General features: G+C 39.5%; 1 protein-coding gene across 1 annotated transcript in view; it reads left to right on the top strand.

Annotated features, from left to right (window-relative positions):
- The window catches only part of LOC134543287 (AF4/FMR2 family member lilli), an 85847-nt gene extending 65824 nt beyond the window's left edge, over positions 1-20023 (top strand). The window contains exons 7-10 of the mRNA XM_063388197.1: positions 1186-1478; positions 2292-2692; positions 5775-5989; positions 19971-20023. Of these exons, the coding sequence (XP_063244267.1) occupies positions 1186-1478; positions 2292-2692; positions 5775-5989; positions 19971-20023 (962 nt within the window). The remainder of the gene's footprint in view (positions 1-1185; positions 1479-2291; positions 2693-5774; positions 5990-19970) is intronic.
- Positions 20024-20458: the final 435 nt, after the last annotated feature.

The following is a 20458-nucleotide window of genomic DNA, read 5'->3' as shown; positions in this document are numbered from 1 at the left end:
TTTACTCAATTATTTCAGCATCAGAAACATTTGGTATTATTGTTGGTGTTCACCTATGCATAATATTACTTTAAAAAAAATTAAATGTTAAAGTAAAATGGAATTTTGAAAAGTAGTGGCGTTATTGCATACGGTTACCCTATGGATTTACATTAACGTTGCCATACGTTAGAGATTAAGTAATATAGAATCAAATGATTTGTAAAAAAAAGTTTGAATTTTTTTTTAACTTGTGTACCTACTTACATACAACTATTCTTTTCATCCTGTGAAACAGAGTGCACTTGAAGGCCAAACCTAACTGTTTCACTGTCATAAAGGACTTTTAAGGGACGTTTAAACTTTCCATGTTTAATTCGTTATTATTCAGTCTTGACTTAGTACTATTGGCTTTTATTTCGGATGAGAGGGCCTGTCTAAAAAAAAATTACATTAAAACAACTCAATATTATAAATGTAAATAAAAACTAACTACTGGCATAATTACTACATGCATGAGATAGTTAAAATAGTAACTTTTGTATCAACGCAGGGATGTCAACTTTAGCGGGGGGAAAAATATTAAGGATTATAATATGTTACTAGTTAAATTGATATGGTTAGTTGATTGTGCAGAAGTTGTTAAATCGTGAAAGGTTTGGTACAGTGTTGATAAAGGTTTCTGCAGTTGATCTGCAGTAGATGCGTCGCACGCAGCGAGTGGCGCATGGGCGTCGCAAGGATATATATATTTTTTTTTTGGGAGCGGGGGGGGGGGGGGGGGGTTGAAATTGATTTATTTGTTGAGGAATATCCATCCCCTGGGAAAAAAGTGGGGGAAAATTTGGGGTTTGAAGGTGCAAAAGGGTGGTTTTTAGGCATTTCTCTTTCCTAAATATTCAAATTATAGTTGGTTGCAATATATAATTTATTTTTTATAAAAAACATATTTTCAGAGTACAAATTTGTAAAATATACAGTGCTCACATTACCACGATTGGACTAAATGCACCATGCGCAACGTAAGGAGTTATATCACAAAGATCATATTAATAATGTAACTACGAAACTAAATATTTTATTGGAGGGGACGAAATGGAAGACTTTTATTATTGGTGGGGGCGGGGGACGTGTCCCCCCCCCCCGTCCCCCCCGGTTGCGACGCCCATGAGTGGCGAGTGACGGCCGCGGCGCGTCCCGTTGCAGACGGCGACGAGCTGAGCAGCGGCGACTTCACGGAGGCGGCAGCGGAGAGCGGCGACGCCGCCCCCTCGCCGCCCCCGCGCCAGGCACTGCAGGCCGAGGTGCGGCGCAACTACGAGCAGCTGCAGCAGAAGCTGAGCCTCGAGTTCCACCGCAAGATGTCCGAGTGGGAGCGCATCAAGAGCGCCGCCGCCACCTCCGGCTCGTCACCCGGGTGTGCCGCCGTCGACGACGACGGCGGCGGCGGCGGTGGCGGCGGCGGTGGCGGCGGCGGCGCGGCCGGCCAGCACCACAGTGTAATTATCTCGGAGTCATACTTCTTCAGGGGGCGTTGTTTGGGTGTTTCACTTCTGCGACGTTGTACTTATACGCAGCGTGATGTGGGAGATCGCGGAAAGCGCGCAAGCAGTGCTGATAAAAGTCTCAGGGCTCAGGACACAGCCAACTGTCTGGTCAGCTGAGTGCGGTAAAGGGGCTGAGGCGGTGACTATGCTGGGTTGGTGACCCCAGCCGCTGGTCATTGCCGAAGCCCTAATACCCTCCCGAACAAACAAAAGGGAGCGATCTCTAACAATTCTGTTTTTTTTATTCTTAAAGCTTTGGAATGTTATTAAAAGCGAATTGGAACGCTACTCTTCCACCCTACCCTATTAGGGCGCATATGTGGGAGGGGAACGTGAGAATGCCGGCCGTAAGGTCGGAATAATCTGTACTGATGGGAACCATACATAACTTAGAAAGTCACAACTTAGAACTGTTATAACTTAGAAAACTTGGAATAATCCACGTAACTTAGAAACACACAACTTAGAAATATCATAACTTAGAAACACACAACTTAGAAACACACAACTTAGAAACACACAACGCAGAACCACACAACTTAGAACTACCATAACGTAGAAAGTCATAACTTAGAAACACACAACTTATAACTGTCATAACTTAGAAACACGTAACTTAGAAACACGAAACGCAGAACCACACAACTTAGAAACGTCATAACGTAGAAAGTCATAACTTAGAACCGTAATAACTTAGAAAATTCTAAGTTATGTGTTTCTAAGTTATGACAGCACCCCTGCACTGACGTGCACGTCGCTGTGCAGAGCGACAAGAGCTTCCGCCGCAAGCTGGAGGAGTGGGAGCGGCTGCGGGGGCGGGGGAAGGACGACGGCCGCCTGCTGCTTCACGAGGACAACTTGTCGGCGGACTTCCGCAAGAAGCTGCACGAGTGGCAGCGCATCAAGGACGCGGGCCTGCCCAGGAGGCGGCAGCAGCAGCCGGCGGCGGCGGCGGCGGGCTGGGACTCGGGGGCGGAGGACACGTCCAGCCCGGGCGTGTCGCGCAAGAACTCGGGCAGCGGCGGCGGCAAGGCCAAGCGGGGCCCGGACAAGGCGGCGGCGCGCAACAAGGACCTCCAGTGGCTGGAGAAGGAGCTGCACAAGATCGACCGAGAGAAGCAGCGCCTGGAGCGAGAGCGGGAGAAGTTCCTGGAGAGAGAGGCGAGGTGAGCTCGGCTCGTAGGCAGGCCTGCATGCGTGTCATCTGGCCTATCACACTTTTGATCATTTACCCTCCCCCCCAAAGATTACCCTATTTTATGTGGTCTTTTATATCTAAAAATCTGTCAAACTGGCCCAAAATAATAATTAAATTAATACAGTTGACGATAAAAAAATATTCTTATAATTTTATTTAGTTTTCTTGTAGTCATAATTTTATTATTATTTTTAAGAATAAATTTCAAAATTTAAAGTTTGATAAAAAAGTATATTCAATACAGCAATATCCAAAACGATACGTGAAAAGATGGCATGGTACAGAAAATAAAATAATAATTATGTAATAACGTTTTTATAATCTTAAGTATACATACTACTTATGTATTGTATTCTGGATTGATGTCACTTCTGTGAAAATATTGACCTTTTGGCAAGTTTTGTTTTCCTACTGACTGATTGGATATTTTCTTTTAACCTGCGCTGTATTGAGAAAGATTTTAATATGGGTAACGTGTGTATGTAAGTTTATATATATATAATTTGCAAATATAAAATGTTAATAAAAATTTTGAAAACCTTACTGTCAGGAGTAACTGTATCTCACAAAAACTATCTATTGTAAGAAGTAATCATGTTTCTCTAATTTGTCTAAGACTGTATGGAATGAATTCATTTTTATGCTACAATTCTCAACTAAATTTTCTTGAAAACAGAAACAAAGTAAAATAAATCATAATTTACCGACATGATAAAGAGCCTACATAAATAAATATAGTTTAAAAAACTAAAGAAACATGCTTTTAAAGATTATCAAACTAAAAAGTAAAAAATAATTTTAAAATTAAATTTATGACAATAGTATATAAGCAATACTAGTATAAATGAGAAAAAAGCTTGAGGCGCTTTGTGCCATATTTTTTGAATATTAAGCGCCCCATGCTTTTTTCTCATTTATACTAGTATTGCTTATATACTATTGTCATAAATTTAATTTTAAAAATATTTTTTACTTTTTAGTTTGATAATCTTTAAAAGCATGTTTCTTTAGTTTTTTAAACTATATTTATTTTTAACTTTTTAGTTTGATATTCTTTAAAAGCATGTTTTTTAGTTTTTTAAACTATATTTATTTTTAACTTTTTAGTTTGATATTCTTTAAAAGCATGTTTTTTTAGTTTTTTAAACTATATTTATGTATAATTATCATAGGGAAATGAGTTACCGACACTACCTATTACCATCTGAGATAACTATTTGGAGTTGCAACGTCACAAAGAAATGGTAAAGTCTCTACTTTACAGTGATGAGTCACTCACTCTTAGTCGAAAGAGTTACAGACGGACAGACAGAGTTACAGACGGACAGACAAACATACAGGTGAAGCTAATATAAAGCATGTAAAAAAGCTAACAGTGCTCGGCTTTCACCATAAAGTCTTTGCCAAAAATGTTGATGAATAACGGCCTTGAAATATAGTTTCCGAAATGGTTAGCTGTGATTACTGACCACTGCCAGTTTTGTACCTTTGCAACCTGCCCGGTTTGAAGACAAGTGGTGCGGAGGGGGAGACAACTTTAAAGCAACATCGCTCCTTGGCATGGCTTTGAGTTCGGTGATTCTGGGACACGATTGACGTTAATGGCCGTAACGCGCCGACGACGACTTTTACGGCATAGTTTAAAATAAATGTTTGTTTCAAAAGAGCACAACTTGCCTGTGCTTTCTGTTTCCTTTTCCTCTGCTTGCATACTAATTGGTTTACAGTGTCATGAGGAATGTAAAAATAATTTAAATTATTTTTTCGTGAATTTTTTTATTAATCTGAATAATTTTCGAAAAATAAAATGAATAAGAAATATAAAACAAATTCAGATAAATTAGATTGTTCACTCATATCTACGTATACAATAAAAAAAATAGGCTATGTCCTAATCCACAAGGAAGTGATTTCTTATGCAAAAATATGGAAAGTTTTGCGATTCCTCGTGCAGCAGCACTAGCATGAACCCATTGTATGAAGGAGAAAAAGACCCGCCAGTGCTTTGTTCAACAGATACGCCGTACTTCTGAATTCGTGGAAGGTGATATTATTCCCCCCTCTTTCAAACATGTTTGAAGGTTCGCTTCACTCACCTTTTTTTTTATTTTTTATTTTTAGCTATTTGCAAATTTATTATTAATGAAGGAATTTGTTTCAAAACGAGGCTACGAAAGTAGAATTGTATGCAACTTTTTCAGCAGTGGAAACACGGAGAGAAAAAAAAAACTCCCTAGAAAAATAATTCTAAGCATATCTTCTTTGGCAATTCAAACCTCATCTTTGAAAGATTTGTGCAATGGGAGTGCATGACTTGATGTAAGCTTTTGGACATACGCCTATTGCTAAGCACTTTTTCTGTAGAAGAAAACTAAAAAAAAAAAAAATACCCAAAAGACAAAAAAAAACACAAATTAACAAAAAAAAATTGCTGTGTTTATATCCTGTTGACAACAGCAATTTGTTTTGCTTAATTTGTGTTTTTTTTTGTCTTTTGGTTTTTTTTTTTTTTAGTTTTCTTCTGCAGAAAAAAGTGCTTAGCAATGGCGTATGTCCAAAAGCTTACATCAAGTCATGCACTCCCAATGCACAAATCTTTCAAAGATGAGGTTTGAATTGCCAAAGAAGCTTAGTATCATTTTTCTAGGGAGTTTTTTTTTTCTCTCAGTGTTTCCACTGCTGAAAAAAAAATTGCATACAATTTTACTTTCGTAGCCTTGTTTTACAAACATGACTCCTTCATTAATAATAAATTTGCAAATAGCTAAAAAAAAAAAAAAAAAAAAATTAAAAAGCTGAGTGAAGCGTGCCTTCAAACTTGAATAATATCTATCACCTTCCACGAATTCAGAGGTACGGCGTATCAAGTCAATTCAAACCACCTCGACTCGCAAGCATATCGTGAGGGGTAAAAGAGGGGGGCAGAGAGAGAGAGAGAGACAGAGAGAGAGAGAGCTGGTAGCAAATATGAAATGACGTATCCGTGTGACTCTCCGAGAGAGTTCGGGAGACCATCCCGACGGACGGAAGGCCCTCTCGCGGGTTTGCAGACTGGAGAAGATGCGGTCGGCCATGGGCTCGCGGCCCAGCCGCCAGCAGGAGGTGCTGATCCGCACCTCGACGGGGTTCTTCCGCTTCCCCGGGATCTCGGAGAAGTTCACGCGCCGCCTGTACGAGTGGGAGGAGGCGCGCGGCATCGGGCCGGAGGCGTCCACCTTCGCGCTGCTCGAGCCGGGCTACAGCGCGCGCCTGCCCGGCCACCGAGGTGACCGACTGTTGTTTTTGCCATGGGCCTCTCTGGCGGGGGGGATGGGGGGGGGGGGGGACATGTCCCCTCCAAAAATTCCTTGTGGATGGGGATACAGGGACAAATTTATATGCTGTTTCGATTAATTACAAGTGTCTATTCTGTTTGAAGTAACCTTCGAACACTGCATAACAGAATAAATAAGTACCTAACAGAAGCGACAAGGCATGGTTTTTATCTAAATTTATTATCATTACATTGTTACTATTATTATCATTACATTACATACAATACATTCTATTTGGATATTTTTATTTCTATTCGCCAAATATGTTTACATCCCATGTCACCCCCCCCCCCTCCTCTAAATTTACTTACCAGAGAGGTCCATGGTTTTTACCCACCTCACAATTTTACAACTGTGGGTGGGCATTTCACACATTTGATCAAACAACAACTAACCTACACCGTTCTGCTCGTATATTTAAAAAAAAAAATTCCTTAATAAAACTACCGTTAATTGATAATAAAATAAATTATTAGCTTAGCTTCTGGGTTGTAGCCGTGTCCTTGGCGAATAATTAATATTCACCGAAGTTTCGGTCGACATTGCAGTCGCCATCGTCAGGGAGCAGTTAGTTAGTTAGTTACCTGCTCACGTCGCGTCGGTGAATTATTCGCCAAGGACGCGGCTACGACCCAGAAGCCAAGCTACTTCAGACAATGGCCCTGAAAGCCTGCGAACATTATAATTATCAAATGTTTTTATCAATTTATTTAATGGTTTTCCATACAGCTAAGTCCCGTATTTATGTATATATCTCAGCATGAATTAAAAAAACATGTTTTCTTGTTGTGTAAAGTTTTTAATAAGATTTCCCAATATTCTACAAACTACAAACAAACCTACCTGACTGTTGTTTCAGGGTTTGGGTAAATCCAAATTTTTATTCAGATATGAATGATCTACAAAAATTTAAGTAATACACACAAACGATTACTTAAAAATAATTTCTACAACGCGGTGCTGGCTGGTATTAATTCCCGATAACCCCCTATTTTTTTATCTACTTACTATGTGCGATGTTTCAAATACTTTCTTACCTACCTACCTACCCTTACCTGGCTCACCTGTTCGTTTGCTTCCGCCGTGTGTCACCAGGCGCTCATGAAATGTAAAGAGGTGTAGAGGTAGACTCGAGCGTTCAGACCTCCTTGAATGTTCTGGCCGCCTAATACTCGATGTGGCACTTGGGATGAGTCCAAAATAGGTTAACTCAAAACGTTGTCACAGTAAAAAGCAATTAAAAATTATAAAATAGTATGAAAACTAGTATTACAATAAGTATGATACATATTACTTGCAAAACGCCAATAGGCTCGGTAACACAGCGATAGAGCGCGCTCTTGTAAATCCAAAATGCGAATTTTTGACGTGGTTAAAAAAACCTCGACACAGGATTTTTTTTCTCACTTTTTGAATAACATTATTTATTATGTAACAATATTGAATCAGCTCAATAAGGTTAAGATTTATTTGTAGGAAGTATTTACAGACTGATTCCAGTTGTTTAAGCAAAAACAAATATACAAACAGATATTAGTGTATTAAAATGGTTCAGGTTAATTAGTGTCATAGAAGAATAACTTCTAACGTGTGTGAGAACTTTATGGTTTTAATTTTTTTAGTAAATTGTAACAAAATGGGCAGTATTTTAATAAAATTCTTGGTCGAAAATCAGTTCCAACGCCAGGGTTTAGGATATTTTAAAATATTTTTCGCTTGTATCGGATCCGTTTCTAATAATTTAAAACTTCCTTCTGTTTATTACTGATATCTACGCGTGATGGTGGCAAGCTACTTTAATGATTCGGCAGTGAATTCTAGCGGCGCGCACAGAAAGAATGTGTGAGATTCGTATCCAGAAATGTTGCATTTAAAAAGCAAATATTTTATATATCAGAATATTTACCAAGCTCGGCATTTTTTTAAAGAACTCCGCGTTAAATTTCGTGCCCTAGTTTCTTATTATAAGTTGATTTGCAACATGAACAACATGGGAACACATGAATTTCCTCATTACCAAGATTATTAGATGCTCACACTTCTTTGCGAGTACTGAATGACTCGCTCAATGTTTTATTTTTTAATTAATTGAACTGTAATAAAACGGTTTTAAGACACAATGGTTTTGTAAACTTTTTAATGTGTGATTTGTGCTTGAACGAAGACACATTATCAGTATTAAACTATAAAATATTATTATGGCATAAAATCTTTTGCAAGCAATATGACGTATTTCGTTTCCTATCTCTCCCCCATGAAGTAGACTCTTGTTTACATCAATAAAAAAATTGCCAGCATAACAACGAGCGCCTAATCACGAAAATAAAGAGCGGTTAGAGCCGATATACTCGTTTGATATTAAACCAATCACACACAACTTACTTACTTTCATACTTACTATTTTCACTTGTAATGCATTTCACTAACTTATAATATCCTGTTTAGTCTATTATTTCTACCAACTGGCTAACAACTCTGGGCACAACATGTGAAAAAAAAATTACCGTAGTTTTCCTTAAAAAAAAATAACCTACCCAAATGAAACAGAAAGACGTAATAATGTACGTGGTAGAGAAATTTTTTGATTTGATGGTGTGCGTACTAAGGGAGTTATAAATATATTGTCCTTTAACCACTGTTTATTACATCCTTTGCAGCAATGGTTTAGTTGAATCAAAAAATGTTTTAGACAAAAAATTAAGATAACATTTCAAAGGTTTACGACTAATTTTAACAGAGTTATAAGTGTTATTCTCCTCCAGCCTTGTTTTTTTTCTTCACCCATTGCAGTAATAGTTTGTCGTATATAATTTTTTTCGAACGAAAGTTGTAGATGGTAGCACAAGCACAATCACGTCCCAGTGTGTCAGTGAAAGCATGCGCGCATCTCGGGGCAGTTCATAATCCTTCTCGGCTGCAGCCAACAGTTACACACGCGGAAGAAAGTTAAAGCAGGACCCTTAAATTAGTTTTGTGACGGAGTAGCGTTTGTTTTCTGCCTCCCCTTTCGGACGGAACGAGAGCTATGTCCTACCACGTGTCGGTCTCACTGCGCCGCGCCGCGCGAAGAGAGTGGGGACTCGATGGGCACACGAGCCTCCATGGGTCTCTCGCTTCCGCCACAGTCGAAGACGTCTTGTCTTCCGCGTTAGAAATAGAGCGCGGATTTATTTACGAGAAGCGCTCAAAGGCGAATTGGGGAGGGGGGGGGGGTGTCCAAACGACTTGGTGCGAAGGGGGGAAAAATAAAAGAAACGGGTCGATCTCTTTGTACTTTTTTTTTTTTTTTTTTTTTTTAACGACGTTTACAATCGCTTGAGTTATAGTAGTATAGGTTAGTATGTTCTGGCACAGGCGGCAGGCGGTGGAGCTGTGTGTCCTTTCCGCCATCTTGGATTGTGACGTCACGGCGTCCATCTTAGATGACCTTGACCTTGACCTTTGACCTTGACCTGGAATTTTATCCTCAAAAATCGCCAAAATCCGCCAAAATTGGGCAAAATTTGCCCAAAATTCCTCAAAAATCGCCAAAATGACCATTTCTGTGGAAAAAATTTCCGCCAAAAAATCTCAAATAATTCCACAGTTCAAAAATTAGGATTTCGAAAATCCTCAAAAGTCGCTTTGCCCTAGAAAAAACGAAAACTCCTAAAAGCGGCTTAAAACTCCTAAGAGCTAGCCGCTTATAAGCCGCCGACCTTGAAAATAAGGATGTCATGGCAGCCATATTGGATGATGACGTCACCGTTGCAATTTCCGTTACGGCCGCCATCTTTAACTTTTTTATTTATTATCCGATTTTAATGAAAAAAATTTAAAAATTATAAAAAAATTCATTTAATAAAAATTTAATAAATTATTTATAAAAAATGTACTTTACGACACGGAGCTCAGAGTCCGCGGTTCGAACCCGACGAGTGCAAAAAAAAAAAAACTAAAAATGACATACGATCATTCCCTCGTGGAGGGCGCTGGCATACTGACTCCCACCACTTTTTTCAAAGCATATATATATTCACCTAGTATGACGTCATGTCCGCCATCTTGTCTTCGATGCTGGAAGCCATCATCATTGTATCGTCGGCTAGAGTGCGCTGACGCCATGTTAGTTTAACTCTTACCCGCTAGAGTGCAGTAATCATTTATTACTAAGGTGCCCGCCATCTTGAAATTTGGCCGCCATCTTGAAAATCCGTAATTATTTAGCTAGAAATTCGGGAAAAGTTCCAAAATTTATTAAATAAATTTGCAATCAATATACTGATTGACCCGGTCAGTTCCTATCCTTGGTTCGACCCCTGGCCGATACAAAAAAATTAAATATAACATCAATTTAACATAATAGTAACAGGTTCGAGGAATTAAACACCGCAAGTTCTTTTACAAACAGAATATTTATTACATAATTTCTATTCTACTACAGGATCACTTACGAAAGCTAGCAAATTTATAATCAATCATTTAGTTCCGCATCGGTGTGAAATGACTTATTCTTAGCTCCAATCGGTTTATACTAGACAGAGTCCAACCAGATCCTTTACTGACATAGTTCTCCTCTTCTTGACAGAGTTTCTGGATACCGTGTTTAACAGTTTGCTTCACATCGTTAGAACTGTAAATTACTGTAGCCGATGTCTTGAATGCACACTTTTTCACTTTGTCATCTAACGGATATGGCTTTCCATATAGACAGTCCAACCACAAGTTATATTTTAATGGTCCGTTTGTTGCTACGTCATCAGTAAGCTGATTGATTATGTCCTGTCTGATATCATCAAGAAAAGTACAAATATCCTTCGACTCACCGAACGTATTTAGATAATAGTAGTCTTTCAACGTTCCACGAAATGCAGTCTGCGCCAAGTAGAAACCATTATCGTTCACTTGTAATGCTCCGAACACAGTCTTAGGTTTAGGTCCATGTTCAGTCGTCATAGCAATCGGTTGCTGCGCATCTGTTTTTTTGATTGTACGCTCACGAGCCTTCAATCTAAAGCGAGGAGTCGAAATGTCTGCAGGTAGTTCAGCAGTAGGCACACGGACTTCACCTTTACATATTTTCGCATGTCGTCGCAAACTATCAATTCGAGTAAACCATTCATGACAATCATCACATCGAAACTTTATACGAGAAGGATTCTTTTTGCATTTGCTCCGCTCATGTCTTCGTGCATCATGGGAAAATGTGAACGACATATCACAGTAGCTGCAAGGATACCGTACCGATGTAGACGAACCTTTCAGACCCGATCCAGATATGGACGTTGCAACAGTAGTACCATTTCCAGGCATACTCTTATGAACATCGACGCATCGCTGTTGCACCGAAACCTTTACTTTCTGCCGCACAGCAGGACCTTTACATGTCTTCATGTGCGTTTTCATATTATCTTTTCTGGCAAACTGCTTATGACATTTCTCACAAACAAACATTTTACGATATAGGTTCTTGGCACATTCTCTCTTCTCATGCCGTCGAGCATTGCTGCTGTTTGAGAAAATCTTGTCACAGTAACAGCACCGATGTTCGTTAGTTGTTGTCGATTCGGCATCCATTGAAGTCTCCATCGAGGGCGAAACGAAGTTCGTCGAGTTTTCCTGCACAGCCAGCACTACCGGGATTAAAGTCTCTTCTGCTGGTGGTATCGCGTCTGTTGAAATCTCCTCCAGTGTTGTCGACGTGGTTGTCAACGGAATCTGCTCCTTCTCCGTCGTAGCTGTCGTAAAGGTTCCCGTAGACGATGGTACAACCTCCATCGAGTTCGACGTTAAAGTCGGTAAAGATGCCATCGAGTTCGCAAGAACAGGTAATTACGTGATTAATGCACCAGAAGAAATAAACTAGGTGATCCTTACACCGCCGACGTCAGTAACAAACTGAGCGCCCTGCTGTCTAGGACTCGCTTATATACATGCACCGTATGGAATAATACGCTAGTCAAATCAAGAAACATCTACAATAATACTAGAGTCAAAACAACATTAAAAATAGAAGGACCATCAACAAAAAGGAAGCACATTCTGGAAGCACAATAAAAAAAGGCAGCACATTTGGAAGCACCGACAACGAAAAGGCAGCACATTTGGAAGCACCGACATCTAAAAGACAGCACCGCCATCGAAAAGGCAGCACATTTTGGAAGCACCGACAACGAAAAGGCAGCACCGTCATCGTAAAGGCACGGACCGCAAGTCCGGATCATGTCAATATCAGACATATAGACCATGAACACAGTACACACAGGAAACGGATCGTACACACAGTACACACAGGAAACGAAACGTACACACAGTACACACAGGAAACGGAACGTACACACAGTACACACAGGTAACGGAACGTACACACAGTACACACAGGAAACGGAACGTACACACAGTACACACAGAAAACGGAACGTACACACAGTACACACAGGAAACGGAACGTACACACAGTACACACAGGAAACGTAATGATCACACATACAGTAGCGGAAACACACACAGGCTTAGTTGGAAATCAGAATACAAGAAATAAAAACATTAAATTTTTACTTTTAATATTTTATTACTTCTCAACATTACACAAATACAAGTAAAAGAAGCCATTATTGTATGTAGCCAGCTTTCCTCAGTTCTTTGAGTATGAAGGATATTTCTTTGATGCACGGATAGTTTCCTGCACAAAGCGAGCCATGTAGAAGTCTTAGCCGGTCAACCAATATGTTTGGATCGTTCCACGATGTATAATCAATCTCTTCTACCACCATCTTACTTGCTTGTTTATTATAAATACTTTTAATATCACAATCGTCCCAGTGATCATAATAAGCATTATCAGATTTATTTATTATAACACGACGTTTCCATCGTTTCGGTCTCAGGACATCGCCACATTCTTCGATCTTGTCAGCTCTAGGTGCTTCATCACAGTCTATGCCTTTGTCAACAGCCTCAGAGTCACTGTAACAATCACTGTAGAAGACATCCTCTTCACCCAGATTACCGTATGAATTCGCTATCGATGATGTCGAAGTGTCTTCATCGTCTTCATGCTTCCTTTTTAGGAGTCCATCATTTTTACAAAGAATGGAGGATCTACTGAATATAGGCTTGAATGTATTCTCACTTTTCACGGTGTTGATACTTCCATTAGTTTCAGTCTTCCTGAAGCCATTAGCAGCCTTCAATTTATGTTCTTCCTCACGATCGGGTGAGCTAATACCATCACGTTCAGGACAAGGAAAATTATTGTCGTAATACAGATCACTCTTCTTTAGTCTAGTGGATCCATCGGTGTCCTCTATGCCGTAAGTAGTCTTGACTTTACATGTTCTATCATGTATTTTTAAGCTGTCAATTCGTGTTAACAACCTGCTACAACGATTACAGCTTAACATGTTGCGTAGTGGGTTTCTAGCACAATCATTCTTCTCATGTCGTCTAGCATTCCTTCTCATGACAAAATCCTTACCACAGTATATACAGCGGCTTCCTTCCGATTCAGCTGCAGATAACAAACCACGATCCATTGTAGCTTCTGTGACTAATGCCAGATGCAAACTAAGAGTTTTAAATTAGATCCAATACTTAAATAGAAATTTTTTCATATTTCATCAGCGAGAGTTAATTTATCTCATACAAAAGTACTTGCTGCAACTAGTTCTGCTTTTCAACAACAGATGACGTCACGTATTGCTTGCAGGTAAATAAACTTTAGTTCTTTAATGCAGGATGCGGGATGCTCACTAACGATCGTAAAAGAAAGATGGCTTCGCTAGACTCCAAGGAAAAGGAAGTTCGTCTTGCATGTTGGTGCTCCACAGATGTCTCATGGCGTAATATTAATTTGACTGAGTAATGATATTTTTTAATTCCACATGATAAAAATATTACAAGTTTTGATTTAGTAGCAGAAATTATCGAATTAAATGTAACTCCAAATAAAATGACATGTCTCATTAAGAGTAAAACTCCTTCATGGAGAGATCGGTTTCTCAGAATAGTCAGATACACTTAAAGAAACCACAGGAATGATTGCAAGAACACGGGAAAAACCATCAAAATGTTGACAAAAATAATCAGGAGCACAGGAGAAAACCATCATTATTTTGATAAGAATAATCAGGAGCACACGGAGAAAAAACATCATAATATTGACAAGAATTATCGGGAGCACACGGAGAAAAACCATCATAATATTGACAAGTATAATTAGGAGCACACGGAGAAAACCGACATAAAATTGACAAGAATTATCGGGAGCACACGGAGAAAACCACCACACATTTTCTATGATATCATAAAAATAAAAAAAAATTGAAAATAAAAATAAATTAATAAAAAATTTAAAACAAAAAAAAATCTACAAAAAAAAACACATAAAATTCTGGCTTGTACTAAAACTCTATCTTTGCTCAACAATGATAAGTTTACAAGCTAGCAGAATCTATTTATGTATTTTTTTGTAGATTTTTTTTTTGTTTTAAATTTTTTATTAATTTATTTTTATTTTCAATTTTTTATTTTATTTTTATGATATCATAGAAAATGTGTGGTGGTCTTCTCCGTGTGCTCCCGATAATTCTTGTCAATTTTATGTCGGTTTTCTCCGTGTGCTCCTAATTATACTTGTCAATATTATGATGGTTTTTCTCCGTGTGCTCCCGATAATTCTTGTCAATATTATGATGTTTTTTCTCCGTGTGCTCCTGATTATTCTTATCAAAATAATGATGGTTTTCTCCTGTGCTCCTGATTATTTTTGTCAACATTTTGATGGTTTTTCCCGTGTTCTTGCAATCATTCCTGTGGTTTCTTTAAGTGTATCTGACTATTCTGAGAAACCGATCTCTCCATGAAGGAGTTTTACTCTTAATGAGACATGTCATTTTATTTGGAGTTACATTTAATTCGATAATTTCTGCTACTAAATCAAAACTTGTAATATTTTTATCATGTGGAATTAAAAAATATCATTACTCAGTCAAATTAATATTACGCCATGAGACATCTGTGGAGCACCAACATGCAAGACGAACTTCCTTTTCCTTGGAGTCTAGCGAAGCCATCTTTCTTTTACGATCGTTAGTGAGCATCCCGCATCCTGCATTAAAGAACTAAATATTATTTACCTGCAAGCAATACGTGACGTCATCTGTTGTTGAAAAGCAGAACTAGTTGCAGCAAGTACTTTTGTATGAGATAAATTAACTCTCGCTGATGAAATATGAAAAAATTTCTATTTAAGTATTGGATCTAATTTAAAACTCTTAGTTTGCATCTGGCATTAGTCACAGAAGCTACAATGGATCGTGGTTTGTTATCTGCAGCTGAATCGGAAGGAAGCCGCTGTATATACTGTGGTAAGGATTTTGTCATGAGAAGGAATGCTAGACGACATGAGAAGAATGATTGTGCTAGAAACCCACTACGCAACATGTTAAGCTGTAATCGTTGTAGCAGGTTGTTAACACGAATTGACAGCTTAAAAATACATGATAGAACATGTAAAGTCAAGACTACTTACGGCATAGAGGACACCGATGGATCCACTAGACTAAAGAAGAGTGATCTGCATTACGACAATAATTTTCCTTGTCCTGAACGTGATGGTATTAGCTCACCCGATCGTGAGGAAGAACATAAATTGAAGGCTGCTAATGGCTTCAGGAAGACTGAAACTAATGGAAGTATCAACACCGTGAAAAGTGAGAATACATTCAAGCCTATATTCAGTAGATCCTCCATTCTTTGTAAAAATGATGGACTCCTAAAAAGGAAGCATGAAGACGATGAAGACACTTCGACATCATCGATAGCGAATTCATACGGTAATCTGGGTGAAGAGGATGTCTTCTACAGTGATTGTTACAGTGACTCTGAGGCTGTTGACAAAGGCATAGACTGTGATGAAGCACCTAGAGCTGACAAGATCGAAGAATGTGGCGATGTCCTGAGACCGAAACGATGGAAACGTCGTGTTATAATAAATAAATCTGATAATGCTTATTATGATCACTGGGACGATTGTGATATTAAAAGTATTTATAATAAACAAGCAAGTAAGATGGTGGTAGAAGAGATTGATTATACATCGTGGAACGATCCAAACATATTGGTTGACCGGCTAAGACTTCTACATGGCTCGCTTTGTGCAGGAAACTATCCGTGCATCAAAGAAATATCCTTCATACTCAAAGAACTGAGGAAAGCTGGCTACATACAATAATGGCTTCTTTTACTTGTATTTGTGTAATGTTGAGAAGTAATAAAATATTAAAAGTAAAAATTTAATGTTTTTATTTCTTGTATTCTGATTTCCAACTAAGCCTGTGTGTGTTTCCACTACTGTATTTGTGATCATTACGTTTCCTGTGTGTACTGTGTGTACGTTCCGTTTCCTGTGTGTACTGTGTGTACGTTCCGTTTTCTGTGTGTCCTGTGTGTACGTTCCGTTTCCTGTGTGTACTGTGTGTACGTTCCATTTTCTGTGTGTACTGTGTGTAAGTTCAGTTTCCTGTGTGTACTGTGTGTACGTTCCGTTTTCTGTGTGTACTGTGTGTACGTTCCGTTTTCTGTGTGTACTGTGTGTACGTTCTGTTTTCTGTGTGTACTGTGTGTACGTTCCGTTTCCTGTGTGTACTGTGTGTACGTTCCGTTACCTGTGTGTACTGTGTGTACGTTCCGTTTCCTGTGTGTACTGTGTGTACGTTTCGTTTCCTGTGTGTACTGTGTGTACGATCCGTTTCCTGTGTGTACTGTGTTCATGGTCTATATGTCTGATATTGACATGATCCGGACTTGCGGTCCGTGCCTTTACGATGACGGTGCTGCCTTTTCGTTGTCGGTGCTTCCAAAATGTGCTGCCTTTTCGATGGCGGTGCTGTCTTTTAGATGTCGGTGCTTCCAAATGTGCTGCCTTTTCGTTGTCGGTGCTTCCAAATGTTATGCCTTTTTTTATTGTGCTTCCAGAATGTGCTTCCTTTTTGTTGATGGTCCTTCTATTTTTAATGTTGTTTTGACTCTAGTATTATTGTAGATGTTTCTTGATTTGACTAGCGTATTATTCCATACGGTGCATGTATATAAGCGAGTCCTAGACAGCAGGGCGCTCAGTTTGTTACTGACGTCGGCGGTGTAAGGATCACCTAGTTTATTTCTTCTGGTGCATTAATCACGTAATTACCTGTTCTTGCGAACTCGATGGCATCTTTACCGACTTTAACGTCGAACTCGATGGAGGTTGTACCATCGTCTACGGGAACCTTTACGACAGCTACGACGGAGAAGGAGCAGATTCCGTTGACAACCACGTCGACAACACTGGAGGAGATTTCAACAGACGCGATACCACCAGCAGAAGAGACTTTAATCCCGGTAGTGCTGGCTGTGCAGGAAAACTCGACGAACTTCGTTTCGCCCTCGATGGAGACTTCAATGGATGCCGAATCGACAACAACTAACGAACATCGGTGCTGTTACTGTGACAAGATTTTCTCAAACAGCAGCAATGCTCGACGGCATGAGAAGAGAGAATGTGCCAAGAACCTATATCGTAAAATGTTTGTTTGTGAGAAATGTCATAAGCAGTTTGCCAGAAAAGATAATATGAAAACGCACATGAAGACATGTAAAGGTCCTGCTGTGCGGCAGAAAGTAAAGGTTTCGGTGCAACAGCGATGCGTCGATGTTCATAAGAGTATGCCTGGAAATGGTACTACTGTTGCAACGTCCATATCTGGATCGGGTCTGAAAGGTTCGTCTACATCGGCACGGTATCCTTGCAGCTACTGTGATATGTCGTTCACATTTTCCCATGATGCACGAAGACATGAGCGGAGCAAATGCAAAAAGAATCCTTCTCGTATAAAGTTTCGATGTGATGATTGTCATGAATGGTTTACTCGAATTGATAGTTTGCGACGACATGCGAAAATATGTAAAGGTGAAGTCCGTGTGCCTACTGCTGAACTACCTGCAGACATTTCGACTCCTCGCTTTAGATTGAAGGCTCGTGAGCGTACAATCAAAAAAACAGATGCGCAGCAACCGATTGCTATGACGACTGAACATGGACCTAAACCTAAGACTGTGTTCGGAGCATTACAAGTGAACGATAATGGTTTCTACTTGGCGCAGACTGCATTTCGTGGAACGTTGAAAGACTACTATTATCTAAATACGTTCGGTGAGTCGAAGGATATTTGTACTTTTCTTGATGATATCAGACAGGACATAATCAATCAGCTTACTGATGACGTAGCAACAAACGGACCATTAAAATATAACTTGTGGTTGGACTGTCTATATGGAAAGCCATATCCGTTAGATGACAAAGTGAAAAAGTGTGCATTCAAGACATCGGCTACAGTAATTTACAGTTCTAACGATGTGAAGCAAACTGTTAAACACGGTATCCAGAAACTCTGTCAAGAAGAGGAGAACTATGTCAGTAAAGGATCTGGTTGGACTCTGTCTAGTATAAACCGATTGGAGCTAAGAATAAGTCATTTCACACCGATGCGGAACTAAATGATTGATTATAAATTTGCTAGCTTTCGTAAGTGATCCTGTAGTAGAATAGAAATTATGTAATAAATATTCTGTTTGTAAAAGAACTTGCGGTGTTTAATTCCTCGAACCTGTTACTATTATGTTAAATTGATGTTATATTTAATTTTTTTGTATCGGCCAGGGGTCGAACCAAGGATAGGAACTGACCGGGTCAATCAGTATATTGATTGCAAATTTATTTAATAAATTTTGGAACTTTTCCCGAATTTCTAGCTAAATAATTACGGATTTTCAAGATGGCGGCCAAATTTCAAGATGGCGGGCACCTTAGTAATAAATGATTACTGCACTCTAGCGGGTAAGAGTTAAACTAACATGGCGTCAGCGCACTCTAGCCGACGATACAATGATGATGGCTTCCAGCATCGAAGACAAGATGGCGGACATGACGTCATACTAGGTGAATATATATATGCTTTGAAAAAAGTGGTGGGAGTCAGTATGCCAGCGCCCTCCACGAGGGAATGATCGTATGTCATTTTTAGTTTTTTTTTTTTTTTGCACTCGTCGGGTTCGAACCGCGGACTCTGAGCTCCGTGTCGTAAAGTACATTTTTTATAAATAATTTATTAAATTTTTATTAAATGAATTTTTTTATAATATTTAAATTTTTTTCATTAAAATCGGATAATAAATAAAAAAGTTAAAGATGGCGGCCGTAACGGAAATTGCAACGGTGACGTCATCATCCAATATGGCTGCCATGACATCCTTATTTTCAAGGTCGGCGGCTTATAAGCGGCTAGCTCTTAGGAGTTTTAAGCCGCTTTTAGGAGTTTTCGTTTTTTCTAGGGCAAAGCGACTTTTGAGGATTTTCGAAATCCTAATTTTTGAACTGTGGAATTATTTGAGATTTTTTGGCGGAAATTTTTTCCACATAAATGGTAATTTTGGCGATTTTTGAGGAATTTTGGGCAAATTTTGCCCGATTTTGGCGGATTTTGGCGATTTTTGAGGATAAAATTCCAGGTCAAGGTCAAAGGTCAAGGTCAAGGTCATCCAAGATGGCCGCCGTGACGTCACAATCCAAGATGGCGGAAAGGACACACAGCTCCACCGCCTGCCGCCTGTGCCAGAACATACTAACCTATACTACTATTGTCCTTTAACCACTGTTTATTACATCCTTTGCAGCAATGGTTTAGTTGAATCAAAAAATGTTTTAGACAAAAAATTAAGATAACATTTCAAAGGTTTACGACTAATTTTAACAGAGTTATAAGTGTTATTCTCCTCCAGCCTTGTTTTTTTTCTTCACCCATTGCAGTAATAGTTTGTCGTATATAATTTTTTTCGAACGAAAGTTGTAGATGGTAGCACAAGCACAATCACGTCCCAGTGTGTCAGTGAAAGCATGCGCGCATCTCGGGGCAGTTCATAATCCTTCTCGGCTGCAGCCAACAGTTACACACGCGGAAGAAAGTTAAAGCAGGACCCTTAAATTAGTTTTGTGACGGAGTAGCGTTTGTTTTCTGCCTCCCCTTTCGGACGGAACGAGAGCTATGTCCTACCACGTGTCGGTCTCACTGCGCCGCGCCGCGCGAAGAGAGTGGGGACTCGATGGGCACACGAGCCTCCATGGGTCTCTCGCTTCCGCCACAGTCGAAGACGTCTTGTCTTCCGCGTTAGAAATAGAGCGCGGATTTATTTACGAGAAGCGCTCAAAGGCGAATTGGGGAGGGGGGGGGGGTGTCCAAACGACTTGGTGCGAAGGGGGGAAAAATAAAAGAAACGGGTCGATCTCTTTGTACTTTTTTTTTTTTTTTTTTTTTAAACGACGTTTACAATCGCTTGAGTTATAGAAATTCAGATGAGAGATCTTCGAGCTAAGAGCTACCCAGACACCCGAGCTCCTGCAGTTG

Source organism: Bacillus rossius (assembly GCF_032445375.1).
Source record: "Bacillus rossius redtenbacheri isolate Brsri chromosome 9 unlocalized genomic scaffold, Brsri_v3 Brsri_v3_scf9_2, whole genome shotgun sequence".
Lineage (NCBI taxonomy): Eukaryota > Metazoa > Arthropoda > Insecta > Phasmatodea > Bacillidae > Bacillus > Bacillus rossius.
This window is presented reverse-complemented; position numbering and strand designations above follow the sequence as displayed.